Genomic DNA, 14,587 nt, shown 5'->3' on the forward strand with positions numbered 1-14,587 from the left:
CTAAAACGTCCAGCAAACGACCCAGCAAACGCAAACTAAAATGGAGGCAACAAGGCCGCCAATCGGCCGCCATATTGTTTATTTTGATTTACCGCTGACGTGTATTGCGGGCGCCTATTGGCGCTAAGCAAGATGGCCGGACTTGGGGATCTTGTGGCAGCTTGTCTAATAGGTATTTATTCTTCATTCTAGTTCATAAAATACCGGATGTTTCATATTAGACAATAAGTACCTTTATTGGGTTTCTCGTACTTCACCGATTGCAGAAAAAGACGTTGATGCCGAAGTGCTTTGGACGTGGTCTTATCCTACCATCAATGAAGCGAACCGTCAGGTCATCTTGAGGAAGTGCTGTCTGAAGACTGATAAAGACGAAATTATAGCGTTTTGTTTTGGCCAGTTTAACAAACAATGGTTTTACATTTACACATCAGAGGTTAAGAATTCGGATGCATTGAGCAAGGTGGGTTCCGAAACGATCACACTTATCTGAGTAAGTATTAGAAGAGAAACCATGCACGGCGGGTATTAAACTGTGGGCGCAGGTACATGGGGGAAGGGGAGGGAGAAGGAGGCTAGTGTTTGGTGAGGCAGCTACATATTCTCCCAGGATAGTGCTGATGAGTGAGACATTGTGGTAGAATAAGTTTCACTTAAAAAGTGGAAATCTCTGTTTCTTTCTTTCTTTCTTTTTTTGGATGGACTCTCTTGTCTTTGATTAGTTACTGAAAGATGTCACTGTGTTGCACAGGGAATTCATGACTTTCATCTCTCATCCTAAACAGGGTCTTAGAATAGAGGGTGTAGTCATACACAGGATAGGGTTTTTTGAGTAATTTTTGTCCTAATCAGGGGCAAGGTTTCAAACCCTCAATGGCAGCCCTTTACCCATACATGGATCAAGTACCCCCCCCCCCCCCTAGGTGTGTACCTAAGTGAAGGAGGAAACTTTTTTGTCACTGTGCAGTATTGATATTTAAAATCACCATATCCCCATAATGTTTGGTTTATATTTTAGAACTATAATCATATTTGTTGTTGTATTTTCAAGGTCACTCATGTTGCTCTGACATTGATAACTAAGGTAAATATATAATCTCTGAACATGATAACCTTGATTGCAGTGGAATATTTCTGCCATTTAATGATCATATAGAGTTTTGCACTCCATTGTTAAAAACAAGGTTCCAGACATTATATTAGTGATCATGGATCAGTTATGCACACATGCTTGCATTGTACTTCATTTCACATGTAAAATTGGAATTTCAAAATATTTATCAATGATGAAGTTTGCTCCCCATTTGCAAGGGGGGTATGTCATGAATTCATTTATTACATGTTACTACTAACAATAATATATAATATTATATTTACAGAGAAACCTCTATTAAGTGAACACTTATCCTGGTCCTGAAATTAACGTCTTATATTTCCCTTTATAATGAACCCCTATCCAGCGGACACCTCTATTAAGTGGACAAGGACACTAGAACAAATTGTATTTGGCTAATTTCTATAAAATTTGTAAAAACCTCTATTACATGTAGGCAGACAGCGGACTGAATTAACAATGTGGCATTGGATTACGTCCTTGACATAGTCGATTAAATTTACCCGTATTATTGTTACTGTATTGAAAGGGCATTGAATTATAACAAATTAAAGTTGCCAATGAAAGCTGATGAACTTAAACTCTGGATAGCTTCATTAACTACCTGGAACTTTATTACAGTTCAGAGGAAGCGTTAAATGTTAATTGTCAACAAGCATTGCTCAATTGTTACAAACCTTTATGAAGCGGACACCCTCTATTAAGCAGACACTTGGGAAAGGCCTGAGGGTGTCCGCTCAAGAGAGGTTTCATGGGATTGTATTTGTATTTATATTTCATTTTGTATTTTCATCTGATTTCTCTTGGCAGGATTTTTGTCCAGAGAAGTACAAAGGTCTCTGCAAGATTATGTGTAACAAGTTCATCAAAACAGGGGATGCCAGCGGCATGCTGGAGGCATACCTATCTGTGGTTACCAAAGGCTCTTGCCCTAATGATGATAATGGTTTGTTTTTAGTCAAGGACTTTGATCCTCGTCTGTCATATGTGGCCTCTCCTATTTCAGGCAAGTTGTTGATTTAGTTTTACTCTCAGCTGTCATTAAATTGTTTTTCATCTCATTTTGTATTAGTTTGTTCGATTTAGTGTATTTTTATACACATACTAGACCAGGCTAATATTAATGATCTGACAATGGGTGTATGATGTGAGGCGTACCTGTAATTCATGAGTAAGAATACTTGGAAGTTGATAATATTAATAATTGATATTATCAATTTGATAATATCACAGTATTTTAGTGTATAGGTAATGAAATGGTGGGACCAAGCCTGTCCTGAGAATTGTGTTGTCCGTGTACATGTCTTCTAAGTTTCCATTATCCAGTTGATCTCCTATTTTGATGTAAATTCAGCCTTTCTTAAAATTTCATGAATTTAGTTTTTTGCTGTTAACAGATGTGATCAACATATTTGGAGTGGAAACAATTCTGATATACACTGCACTTCTGCTAAAGAAGAAAGTAGCTGTGTACAGTCCTAAAGTTGAAACTATTTTGGATATTTGTAGGTAAGTAATCATATGTACAGTTTGTATACAATTAACAATATTATTATTCCATGACTGCGCCTTGGATATTATGAGATGGTAGATAGCCAATAAGATGTATAATTAATGCCAGGTTGGCTATAGTCATCTTATATCCAACAAGCCCAAGTGGAATAATTGAAATTTAAAATAAAGTAGCGATAAAAATGCCCCCAAAAATTATGCTTACACTTAGTTACCTTATTTGTAGAGCATGGTATAATTTATTGCTCATTTACCATGATGGCTAAGCCAATGAAAACTCTTGAATTGAATTATCCAAGGATCCAGCTTTAAATAATATACTACATCATTCAGCAAATAACAGTTTTAATGACTCCCTGTGTGGTGGTGCAGTGGTATAATGGTTAGTGCAAGTTGAACTCTGGATCACGTTGTTTGAGCCATTTCCTGGGTCACTGTTACTCTCAGTCTGAGAGTCTCTCTCCACCCAGTTGTAAGAATACCAGCAAACTAGTGCTGGTGGTAAAGTACTGGCTCATCAATGCTGGTGTAACCCTACGATAGGTACAGTACATCGAACTGCTGTAAAGGTAAAGTCTGCATAGGAGCCAAGTGGTCCACCAGGCCAGAACTTATCCCGGTTTCTGTAGCATGAAGCAACTAGGGGCATTTCTATTCTCCCCTGGATGGGTTGCAAGTCCATCAGAGGAATACCCCAGCATTTTATTGCTCGGTACCCATTTACACACCTGGGTGGAGAGAGGCACTGTGAGAGTAAAGTCTTGCCCAAGAACACAACACAATGTCTCCTGCCAGGTTCGAACCCGAACCACTCGATCCAAAACGAGCACACTAACCATGAGCCCACCGCACCTCCCACATCAACCCTATGGTCCCATCTGAGGGGACAGTGGGGAAGATATTTCTAGTCTCCTATGGAAACCAAAGAAAAGTGCCACGCTGATGGGCCACTAGGCTAGAAAGTAGACTTAATCTTACCTTACCTATAAATTTGGACAGTGCAGGAATGAAAGTGGTGTTTGCAAAATCAAGCAGTGGGCTTTTCAAAACACAAGTTAGAGTTTTATTTATATGTAAGTTTGATTTAAAGAAAATTCTTACAAAATCTGGCCACTTGCCTCACCTGAGTAAAAACATCAATGTATGGATAATGGATCTAAGTGGCAATGTGTTTTGATGTTTATTTAGGGCATTACCTCTATTGGTTTGGCATCGTCAGAACTGGAACATTGTCCATCCCTATGTACATCTAGAGGAAGAGGAACTTGAGAGGCTTACAACAAGCATTACATACGTGGCTGGCTTCACTGATGCATCAGTTGAAAGCAGGACTGAGCTGTATGACCTGTTTGTTAATGGTAAGTGTTTGGAAGTCCCTGGCTATGTCCATTTACATTTATGTAATACCCGTTGAATCTTGGTTTGAGTATCTACAACTTTTAATTTTCTCATTTACATATATATATGTATCCTTATCTTTCAAAAGTAGTTGCTGTAAATCCTCGAATTATTACGCCCCCCTCAAATAAGTGCCCCCTTCGAATACCGGTAAGCGCCCCTCCTATCAGCCAAGATTTAAAATAAGTGCCCCCTTGAATAAGCGCCCCCCTCTCCAACCCCCATTTTGTGGACAAGTAATTAGACGACAAAGGATGTATAGTTTTTGTCATGTTCAATCACTCTGGTCCAGCTTTTTCCTACAATTTCTAGTTGCAGTTTGTGAACACGTTAAGTTTAGAAAAAAAAAATTACAAGTACCAACAGTGCTGCGATTTAAACTTTAAGATCAGCTTTTTATGTTGATAAAGAGCTTATGTTGTTGTTTACGCACAGATGATGTATTAAAAGATGATCATGTCAGGCCACGATTTGGGAAAAATTAAATGAGTGCCTCCCCCCTCGATTAAGCACCCCCCTCAAATAAGTGCCCCCTCCCCCCTCCCCGTCTTCTCCTAAATTTGAAATAAGTGCCCAGGTACTAATTCAAGGATTTCATCATTAATCCTTATTGCCCCCAGTGGGGCATGGGGGCGCAATTCAAGGATTTACAGTATGTAAATTTGCCATATATTGGATAACTGTCAACTGCACCCAACAGAGTAAGTTAGATCAGATATCCGGTGAAACCACTTCAGTTTTTGCCATGATCCCTTGGGGATAATAGGCTGGAACCACAAGCTATACATTGCTCTTCAGTCTCTTCAGTTTCCTTCACATCTGTTAAATAATTATTGTGTTAAAGGTAGGGTTTGCTAATGATTTGGTGGCAAAAAAAAACAAAACACTCAGAACTGAGTAAACACAAGGCAACATTCATTGGCTTAAATAAGAATGCAGGTATGTGCTTTGTATTAGAGACTGTGGGGGTGGGTGTATGTACTTTGCATTTGGAACTGAGGGGGTGGGTGTATGTGCTTTTCATTAGGGACTGAGGGGGTGGGTGTATGTACTTTGCATTAGGGACTGAGGGGGTGGGTGTATGTGCTTTCAGCATTGGGGACTGACAGGGTGGGTGTATGTGCTTTGCATTGGGGGGACTGAGGGGGGGTGGGTGTATGTGCTTTGCATTGGGGACTGAGGGGGTGGGTGTATGTGCTTTTCATTAGGGGCTGAGGAGGGTGGGTGTGTGTGCTTTGCATTAGGGGACTTAGGGGGTGGGAGTATGTGCATTGCATTAAGGACTGAGGGGGTGGGTGTATGTTCTATTCATTAGGGACTGAGGGGTTGGGTGTATGTAGTTTGCATTGGGGACTGAGGGGGTGGATGTATGTGCTTTGCATTGGGGACTGAGGGGGTGGGTGTATGTACTTTGCATTGAGGACTGAGGGGATGGGTGTATGTACTTTGCATTGGGGACTGAGGGGGTGGGTGTATTTTCTTTGTATTGGGGGCTGAGGAGGGTGGGTGTATGTGATTTTCATTAGGGACTGAGGTGGGTGGGTGTATGTGCTTTTCATTAGGGACTGAGGGGGTGGGTGTATGTGCTTTGTATTGGGGACTGAGGAGGGTGGCTGTATGTGCTTTGTATTGGGGACTGAGGAGGGTGGGTGTATGTGCTTTTCATTAGGGACTGAGATGAGTGGGTGTATGTGCTTTGTATTGGGGACTGAGATGGGTGGGTGTATGTGCTTTTCATTAGGGACTGAGGAGGGTGGGTGTATGTGCTTTTCATTAGGGACTGAGGGGGTGGGTGTATGTGCTTTTCATTAGGGACTGAGGGGTGGGTGTATGTGCTTTGTATTATATATTGAGACTGAGGAGGGTGGGTGTATGTGCTTTTCATTAGGGACTGAGGTGGGTAGGTGTATGTGCTTTTCATCAGGGACTGAGGAGGGTGGGTGTATGTGCTTTTCATTGGGGACTGAGAGGTTGAGTGTATGTGCTTTGTATTGGGGACTGAGGGGGTGGGTGTATGTGTATCAATCAGCTGAACTCAAGAAAGACGGGACAACAGAAGTCCGGCAAGAAAACACAAGCACAGGCTTTATTTCAAGTGAAGTCCACATGGAACTGACGCCATCTAACATACGGGAACTAAATGACGTAACGATGTAACGATATGTCACACAACATGTCACATCTCCCCCAATATAGAAAAAGCAAGTAAAAATGAAATATGAAATAAAATAAAATAAGAAAATAATGAGCCATGCAAATCTAGCATAATAAATGTTCATTGGCAAGTGTTCAATGTCTATAACCCCTTCAAAGTCCAATGATCATGGGCCTGGCCTTGTAGCCACACAGCAAGTTCTATTAAGTCTCTTTAGTATTCAAGTGTCAATGTTCAATAATAGTGAACCATAACAAGTGTTCAACAAACTAGTCAAACATGCGATGCTAAAGTTAGGTTCAGTGTTCAGTACTCAAGGTTCAGTAACTGAGGCCAAGAAGCATGACAGTCAAGTATTGTAATCTGCGAGATAGGATGGTCTTTTTACAATCCGTCCTGAGCGGGTCCTTGTTATCACACCACAGTCCGACTCAGCTATCTCTCGGTTGAGTTCAACAAGGGAAGTACCGGTATCCAGGGTGCTGCTTGACTCTCCTTAACAAGTTGAGTCACCGGTTGTGTCAGGAGTGTTTGAGACTTGTGGTGGTAAATTAGTAGTAACCTCAGGAGGCAGCTCATTGGTTCTCTTCAGATGAACTCTGTTTCGTCTGTAAGACGTCCCATCTCCTGTCTCCACTTCATATGACCTCTCATCGAGCCTTTCCACGACAACTCCCTTCTTCCACTCCTTTTTTCCCAGTACAAACGGCTTCATTCGCACAGTGTCACCCTCGCTCAGAGGGGGTAGATCTCGGGCGTTGGTGTTGTAATACCGGGCTTGCCTTTACTGGACTTCCTTCAATTTCTCTCTCTCGTGAGCCGAGTTGAGTGTCCTTGGCTCCAACAGGGTGCTAGTTGTAGGCAGTAGAGTTCTTGTTCTTCTATTCATGAGCCTCTGGACTGGACTGCTTCCAATGCCTTGTGATGGGGTGTTGCGTTCAGCAAGGAGCCCCAAGTAGAAATCGTCTCCAGCTTTGGCAGTCTTGCGAAGCAGTCGTTTGGCAGATTTGACAGCTGCCTCTACCTTGCCATTGGCTTTGCTGTTGTAGGGGGATGTAACACTATGCTCAATGTCCCAGGTCTTTGTCATTCTCTTGAATTCTGCAGCTGTAAATTGAGCGCCATTGTCACTTACGAGCTGACATGGACTGCCATGTCTGGCAAAATGAGCCTTGAGTTTCTTCACCACAGTCTCAGCATCTACACGGTGCAGCTTGTCCAGTTCCCAATAGCCACTATAGTAATCCACTGTCACCAGGTAGTCTGTCTGGTTCAGGGAGAATAGATCAACAGCTACTTTCTCCCACGGCCTCTGTGGCACTTCATGGGACATGAGGGTCTCTTTGCCATGCGAGATTTCAAACAGCCTACAGGGCTCGCAGGTTGAAATCCAGTGTCTGAGTTCAGAGTTCATGCCAGGCCAATACACACTTTCCCGTGCCCTCCTGAGACAGCCTTCAACACCAGCATGGGATGCATGTATGTCTCTCTTTACTTCGGCCCTAAGTCCCTGGGGTACAACAAGGCGCTCACCTTTGAAAACGAGCCCATCATAAATGCTAAGCTCATCTCTCATGCTGTAGTAGGGGACCAGTTGGGAAGGAACGTTGGACTTGTCCTCAGGCCAGCCTTTCAGTATGGTGCTCTTCAGGGCTTGTAAGGTGTCGTCTTGTTCAGTCTCCACTCGAAACTTCTGTAACTTCCCTTGTCCAATGGGCAGGAATTGGACGGCATTGACAACTTCAAATTCATTGCAGGTTTCTTGGCCATCAGCTGGTAGGTATGATCGGCTCATCATGTCTGCCAAGTGCTGTGTGTGACCCGGAGAATACTGCACTTCTATGTCATAGGCCAGACTTCTGAGCAACATGCCTTGTAGACGTTTCGGTGCCCTGTCAAGCGGTTTTTTGGTGATGGCTTCAAGTGGCTTGTGGTCCGATCTGACAACTGCCCGGCGACCAAAGGCAAAGTGGTGCCACTTCTCCAGTGCAAAGACAATAGCAAGCATCTCCTTTTCTATGGTGGCATAACGGGTCTCAGGATCTGTAAGTGCTCTGCTAGCGTATGCCAGTGGTCGACCTTCTTGCATAAGTGCGGCACCAATTCCCAGGCTGCTGGCATCACACTGTATAACAAGCTCTTTGTCAGGACTGTAGTAGGCAAGGATTGGAGCCTGGGTGACTAGTTGTTTCACTTCATTGAAAGCTTTGTCTTCAGCATCGCCCCAGTACCATTCGACTCCCTTTTGTGTAAGTCTTCTGAGTGGTTCCATTACTTGGGAAAGCTTTGGAAGGAATTTTGCAAGATAATTAACAGTTCCGTTAAGTCTTTCAATGTCCTCCTTGGTCTTTGGTGTTTGCAGCTTTAGGATAGCTTCTACCTTACTTGGATCTGGTTTCAGACCCTCTGTAGTGAGTTGGTGCCCCATGAAATCCAGTTGTTTCACTCTCAGGGTCACTTTCTCCTTGTTGAGGCGGATGGATTTCTCTTCGCAGCGCTGGAAGAGTGATGTGAGGTTTCTGTCATGGTCCTGCGTGGCATCCTCAATGGTGTCTCCAACACCATAGATCAATATGTCATCAGCTATACAGGCAACACCCACCAGTCCTTCCAGGGCTTGATGGAGTCGTTTTTGGAAGATCTCAGAGCTAACAGAGAGTCCAAAGGGAAGACGTCTCCACCTGTACCTCCCGAATGGGGTAGAGAAAGTGGTAAGCAGACTGGACTCTTCTTCCAAGGTACAGTGCCAATAACCATGACTCAGATCAACTTTGCTGAAAACTTTCGCCTTTGCAAGGTCAGGGAGGATGTCATCCAGTACAGGAAGCTGGTAGTGTTCCCGCTTTAACGCGAGGTTAAGGATCGTGGATCTATGCAGATCCGAAGACTTCCATCCTTTTTGGTTGCAATTGCCATCTGATTTACCCAGTCGGTGGGTTCATCTACGGGAGCGAGAACTCCTACCCTGACCAGTCTGTCAAGCTCCTGCTTAACCTGGTCTCGCAGCTCAACAGGCAGCCTTTTCGGTGGACGAAGTACCGGCTCTGCATCGGGCTTGATGGTCAGACGTACAGAGCCAGATAAGGTGCCAATGTCGCCATTGAATACATCAGGAAAAGCTTTTAAGACGTCTTGCTGGCCTTCAACTACTCCATTAACACTTTCAAACTTATCATAGTTGACTGTGATCAGCTTCATCTTCTCAGCTGCCTTGCGACTCAGCAGTGGGGTTAGTTCAGCTTCAACAACAACAAACTTCACCATGTACTTCTTGGAGGTTTTGGGGTTCTCTAGGAGGAGTTTACAGGTACCAAGTGCTTTCATTTTTGCTTTGTTCCACATTTCGAGGGAAATGTTGGATGGCTGAATTTCACTGTTGCCTATGCAATTTCTGGGAATGATGCTGACAGTAGCTCCACAGTCTATTTGCAGTTTGACTGGGCTGGAGTTAATGTTCATTTCACAATAGATTGGCTTATCCTTCCTAGATGCAACACCATTGACAAAAGCATTAAGGGTCTTTACAGAGGCCACATCCGAGTCGGAGTCAGAGGAGTCACAGGCCTGATTCACTAGGTGCACCTTTCCTTTCGTCTCACAGACCACAGAGCCCTTCCAGTGATTCATTTTCCCGCATGCATTGCACCGTTTACCCCATGCAGGACACAATTCTTTTTTCAGAACATGAGTCTGCAAGCAAAATTTGCACTTGAGCTTTCGTGACTGCGTGGTTTTCCTGTCAGATGATGGTTCAGGGGGGTCACTCCGTTTGCCATTCGCTCTACGTGATTGGTTTACCCAGTGGACTTCCTCAACTTTTTCACTCGCACCAATTGCCTGCAGTTGAGTTGTGGCACTTTCAGATGTGCGGCAAATATCAATACATCTCGTTAAATCCAGCTTTCGTTCTTGAAGGAGCCTTTTTCTGGCATCGCCATTTCTGATGCCGAGAACAATACGGTCTCGAAGAAGAGAATCAGTCATTCGAGGGCAAGTGCAAAAGTTACATGTTTCAGCCATGTTTCGTAGTGCGATCAGGTATGCATCGAAGCTTTCGCCGACTTCTTGATTTCTTTGGTTGAACTTGAAGCGTTCATACGTCTCGTTGACTTCACCCGTGAAGTACTCGTCAAACTTGGCTATTATGGTGTCGACCTTTTCGGGGTCTTCGCCGGTGTTGTACCGAAAGGCGTTGAAGATCTCCAATGCACCTTGACCGATGGTACAGAGAAAAAGGGCTTTTTGATATTGAGCATCTTGGCTGGTAATCTTCGCTACAACCGCATAGTTAATCCAGGTTTGTTTCCATAATTTCCACTTTTTCGGCGAACAGTCCGCAAGGTTGAGTGGAGCAGGAGGTTTTACATGTGGTAATGGCGGGCGATTCGGTTGAGCAGCGCTCAAGGTTTGTGCAGAAACGGCGTCAGCTTCAACTCCGGTTGCAGGCATGACTTGCAGCGGTTCTGAGCAGATTCTCAACCGCTGCCACCATGTATCAATCAGCTGAACTCAAGAAAGACGGGACAACAGAAGTCCGGCAAGAAAACACAAGCACAGGCTTTATTTCAAGTGAAGTCCACATGGAACTGACGCCATCTAACATACGGGAACTAAATGACGTAACGATGTAACGATATGTCACGCAACATGTCACAGTATGTGCTTTGCATTAGGGACTGAGGAGGGTGGGTGTATGTGCTTTTCATTGGGGACTGAGAGGTTGAGTGTATGTGCTTTGTATTGAGGACTGAGGTGGGTGGGTGTATGTGCTTTGCATTAGGGACTGAGGAGGGTGGGTGTATGTGCTTTTCATTGGGGACTGAGAGGTTGAGTGTATGTGCTTTGTATTGGGGACTGAGGTGGGTGGGTGTATGTGCTTTTCATTAGGGACTGAGGAGGGTGGGTGTATGTGCTTTGTATTGGGGACTGAGGAGGGTGGGTGTATGTGCTTTTCATTAGGGATTGAGGAGGGTAGGTGTATGTGCTTTTCATCAGGGACTGAGGAGGGTGGGTGTATGTGCTTTTCATTGGGGACTGAGAGGTTGAGTGTATGTGCTTTGTATTGGGGACTGAGGGGGTGGGTGTATGTGCTTTGCATTAGGGACTGAGGAGGGTGGGTGTATGTGCTTTTCATTGGGGACTGAGAGGTTGAGTGTATGTGCTTTGTATTGGGGACTGAGATGGGTGGGTGTATGTGCTTTTCATTAGGGACTGAGGAGGGTGGGTGTATGTGCTTTTCATTAGGGACTGAGGTGGGTAGGTGTATGTGCTTTTCATCAGGGACTGAGGAGGGTGGGTGTATGTGCTTTTCATCGGGGACTGAGAGGTTGAGTGTATGTGCTTTGTATTGGGGACTGAGGGGGTGGGTGTATGTGCTTTGCATTAGGGACTGAGGAGGGTGGGTGTATGTGCTTTTCATTGGGGACTGAGAGGTTGAGTGTATGTGCTTTGTATTGAGGACTGAGGTGGGTGGGTGTATGTGCTTTTCATTAGGGATTGAGGAGGGTGGGTGTATGTGCGTTGTATTAGGGATTGAGGAGGGTGGGTGTATGTGCTTTGCATTAGGGATTGAGCGGTGGGTTTATGTACTTTGCATTAGGGACTGAGAAGTTGGGTGTATGTACTTTTCATTAGGGACTCGGGGGGTGGATATTTGAATGTTTTGCAGCTTTTCCTTATTTGATGTACAAGCTTATCTTGCAGTTGCGGCTGGAGAAATTTCAATTGCACCCGAATCACGAGGTAGGTGAAAAAAAAATAGATTTTCATTTCCTTCTGTAGAACGCTACACCACAGGCAGTCTTATCTAAACTACAAAATTACCAGGTGAGATAAAAGGTGGAAACTTCCAAACCTCCAAAGTTTCACAGTAAGGTAGAAACAAATAAGAAAAAAAAATACAATTTATACTCATAAATGAATCTTCGTGATTTAGGTCGTGTTAGACCTATTATGTCAAAAGAACTGTTTCAGGCCTTCTGGTAGTTGGGGAAGATTTAAAGCGTCGAGAGACAAAAATAAGTCAGGATTGCGGCGCGGGGAATACTTTCGTTTTTCTGTCGCCGTTTTCGCACCGCTCTTTCACTGACCGAGCGCCAGAAACAGGTTTACCGAAAAAGTAAAACAAAAGTAACCAGATCTGACCAGGAAATCAGAAGAAACGCAAACAACGCTGTGAATTAAACAGAACTCGAAGCCAGAACATGCAGACAGTGTCAAGCGCGGGAAACGCGCGAAAACCAAGTCACTATTCGTTTTGGTCTTGCCTCTGATTGGTTGAAAAGTCAGCATCTTTTCTCTGATTGGGTAAGGCCCTTATACTGGACATGTAGGCACGCTTTTTTCTAACCACCTAGGCCCAGTCCACACTACGCCGGAGGAATTTGAAAGCGGAGGTTTCACTCTGAAAGCGATTCAAATGTTTTCTGTCCACAATACGCCGGAAGATTTTAAAAACGCGACAATCACCGGTCATTTTGGACTTGTTTTTGAGGAAAACTCGGTCAGTGAATTCACATGATTATCGTGACTACATCGTTTTCGAAAAGCTCCGTTTTCCGTCCCCACGACAACGAAAAGCCGGCATTTTCAAATTCCTCCGGTTGAAGACCGTTTTCGGAAAGCTCCGTTTTCGTGACAGATTAGTGTGGACGGTAATCCAAACCACAGAAGAAAGCTATGTTTTGAAATTTCTCCGGCGTAGTGTGGTTTCTACCTTAAGAGAGCTTACCAAACGATTTTTAAACGTTGTTTTCTGAAGGTTTCTTTGCATTAATAGGTTAACTCCTTGAGGCTGAGACAGATATTTCCTCCCAACCAAGGTGCCCGTTGTAAAAACATGACTGACTTTAAGCAGTTAAATTGTCGGTATAAAGTACTCAATTCTAGTGCCTGATGTTTGTGTTCTTATTTTCGTAGAAACCTTCCAGATGGGAAAAATTCACAAGGACATCGCCATGTTTATGGTAGATGCTGCTAAAAACGAGGAATACAACGATCAAAAGCTCGTCAAGGTAATCTTATTATATGCAGTTAGATTACAAACTGAGAATGTTCTCCGGATTTCAGTTTGCTCGACCGTCTATTTTCAGAAAAAATAACCATTTTGGGGTAAAATTTAGACAGCAGCAGCCACAGGCGAGTATTCTCTACTCATCTCAAGTGTTCTCGGACTCCCCGAGTGTTTTATGACAGTTAATATAATAAGTCAAATTATTCTCGTATTACACAGAATTCGTCGAAATGTGGTAAGAACATCAGTGACACACTCGGCTATCGCCTCGTGTGACACTTTTTTGTTCTTACCACATTTTGACGTCATCTGTGATCTATTACTGAACAGACGCACGTCAACATGGAATCGATTTGTTAAATAATACATTGTTTAGACTTCTTTATATTCTTTATGGTAGAGATTTCACGTGTGCAAAACATTAAAGCAGTTTTTTGCTGTATACTCTGATATTCAATATAACATAGCAGCTTAGCCAATCAAAGCGCGTGCAGAATACAAATTGCATTGTAAAGAAACGCTGATATCAAACCACTTCGAAAAGTGAAATAATACTCAATTCATGGTAGATGATATATTAACATTTGGTCCCTATTTTTTTCAATTTCAGGAATTATCGGTCAAGACAAAGGATCTTATTAACAACCTTAAAAAGCTGGCAGTTGAGCCGGAGGAAGGTGGAAAGGTCAGAGTCACTTTAGAAGCATTGAAACAACGAAAACTAACACCAGTTGTGGAAAACTTTCTTTTTAACCTGGCTGCAGCCGAAGGCTTGGTTTGAGAAAAAAAAAGGTGGCATGTTTTAGTGCAGTTTAAACCGATCTTGATGCCCGACTGACTAAAGGTAGTTTGCTTTGAACTGCATTGAAACGGTTAAAGAATTCTGTCTCTGTTACAATGGAATCATCCAGACTCGTTCACAATTATAATTAATATTTTGAATCGTAGTAGCTTATTACACGGGCGCGTGGAATGTTGGGAAGGATGACTCCATGATGCTGCACGGCCTCGTCCAATCTTTCCCATAATGCTCTATCATCTCACGAATAAGCAGTGTAATAATTTTAATGCGTACAAAAAAACGAGCTTTATAAGAGTAGTTTCTTCTATTCACCTATCTAAGATTCCATCAAGATTTCAACTAAGCAATAAAGGGGAAGAAATACTGAAAAACGTATCATTTGACCTTAAGCTCAAGCGAACGCAAATGAATATTTGCCTGCTATTTCACAGGCCTTGATAGAGACAAGTAAAATACATCACGTTTATGAGCTTGAGCGTGGGTCGTGAAGCGAAAAACTGATGATATTTTAGTTCTATAATGAGAACAACGTTTCTAAAAATATCACGCGGCAGTTTTTACTGTTTATGACTTGCACGTACTCGCATGTAATTT

The 14,587-nt window shown here is 43.3% G+C and overlaps 1 protein-coding gene across 1 annotated transcript; it reads left to right on the forward strand.

Annotated features, from left to right (window-relative positions):
* The first annotated feature begins 2 nt into the window (after window positions 1-2).
* Window positions 3-14,328, forward strand: LOC145478157 (DENN domain-containing protein 10-like). Its single transcript, XM_081456086.1, has 9 exons — window positions 3-172; window positions 267-463; window positions 1,052-1,084; window positions 1,925-2,120; window positions 2,512-2,623; window positions 3,815-3,984; window positions 11,883-11,921; window positions 13,098-13,192; window positions 13,802-14,328. The coding sequence occupies exons 1-9, from the start codon at window positions 133-135 to the stop codon at window positions 13,970-13,972; spliced, it is 1,053 nt and encodes a 350-aa protein (XP_081312212.1). The 5' UTR covers window positions 3-132; the 3' UTR covers window positions 13,973-14,328.
* The last annotated feature ends 259 nt before the right edge of the window (window positions 14,329-14,587 follow it).

The sequence above is a fragment of the Orbicella franksi genome, chromosome 2 (assembly GCF_964199315.1).
Source record: "Orbicella franksi chromosome 2, jaOrbFran1.1, whole genome shotgun sequence".
Lineage (NCBI taxonomy): Eukaryota > Metazoa > Cnidaria > Anthozoa > Scleractinia > Merulinidae > Orbicella > Orbicella franksi.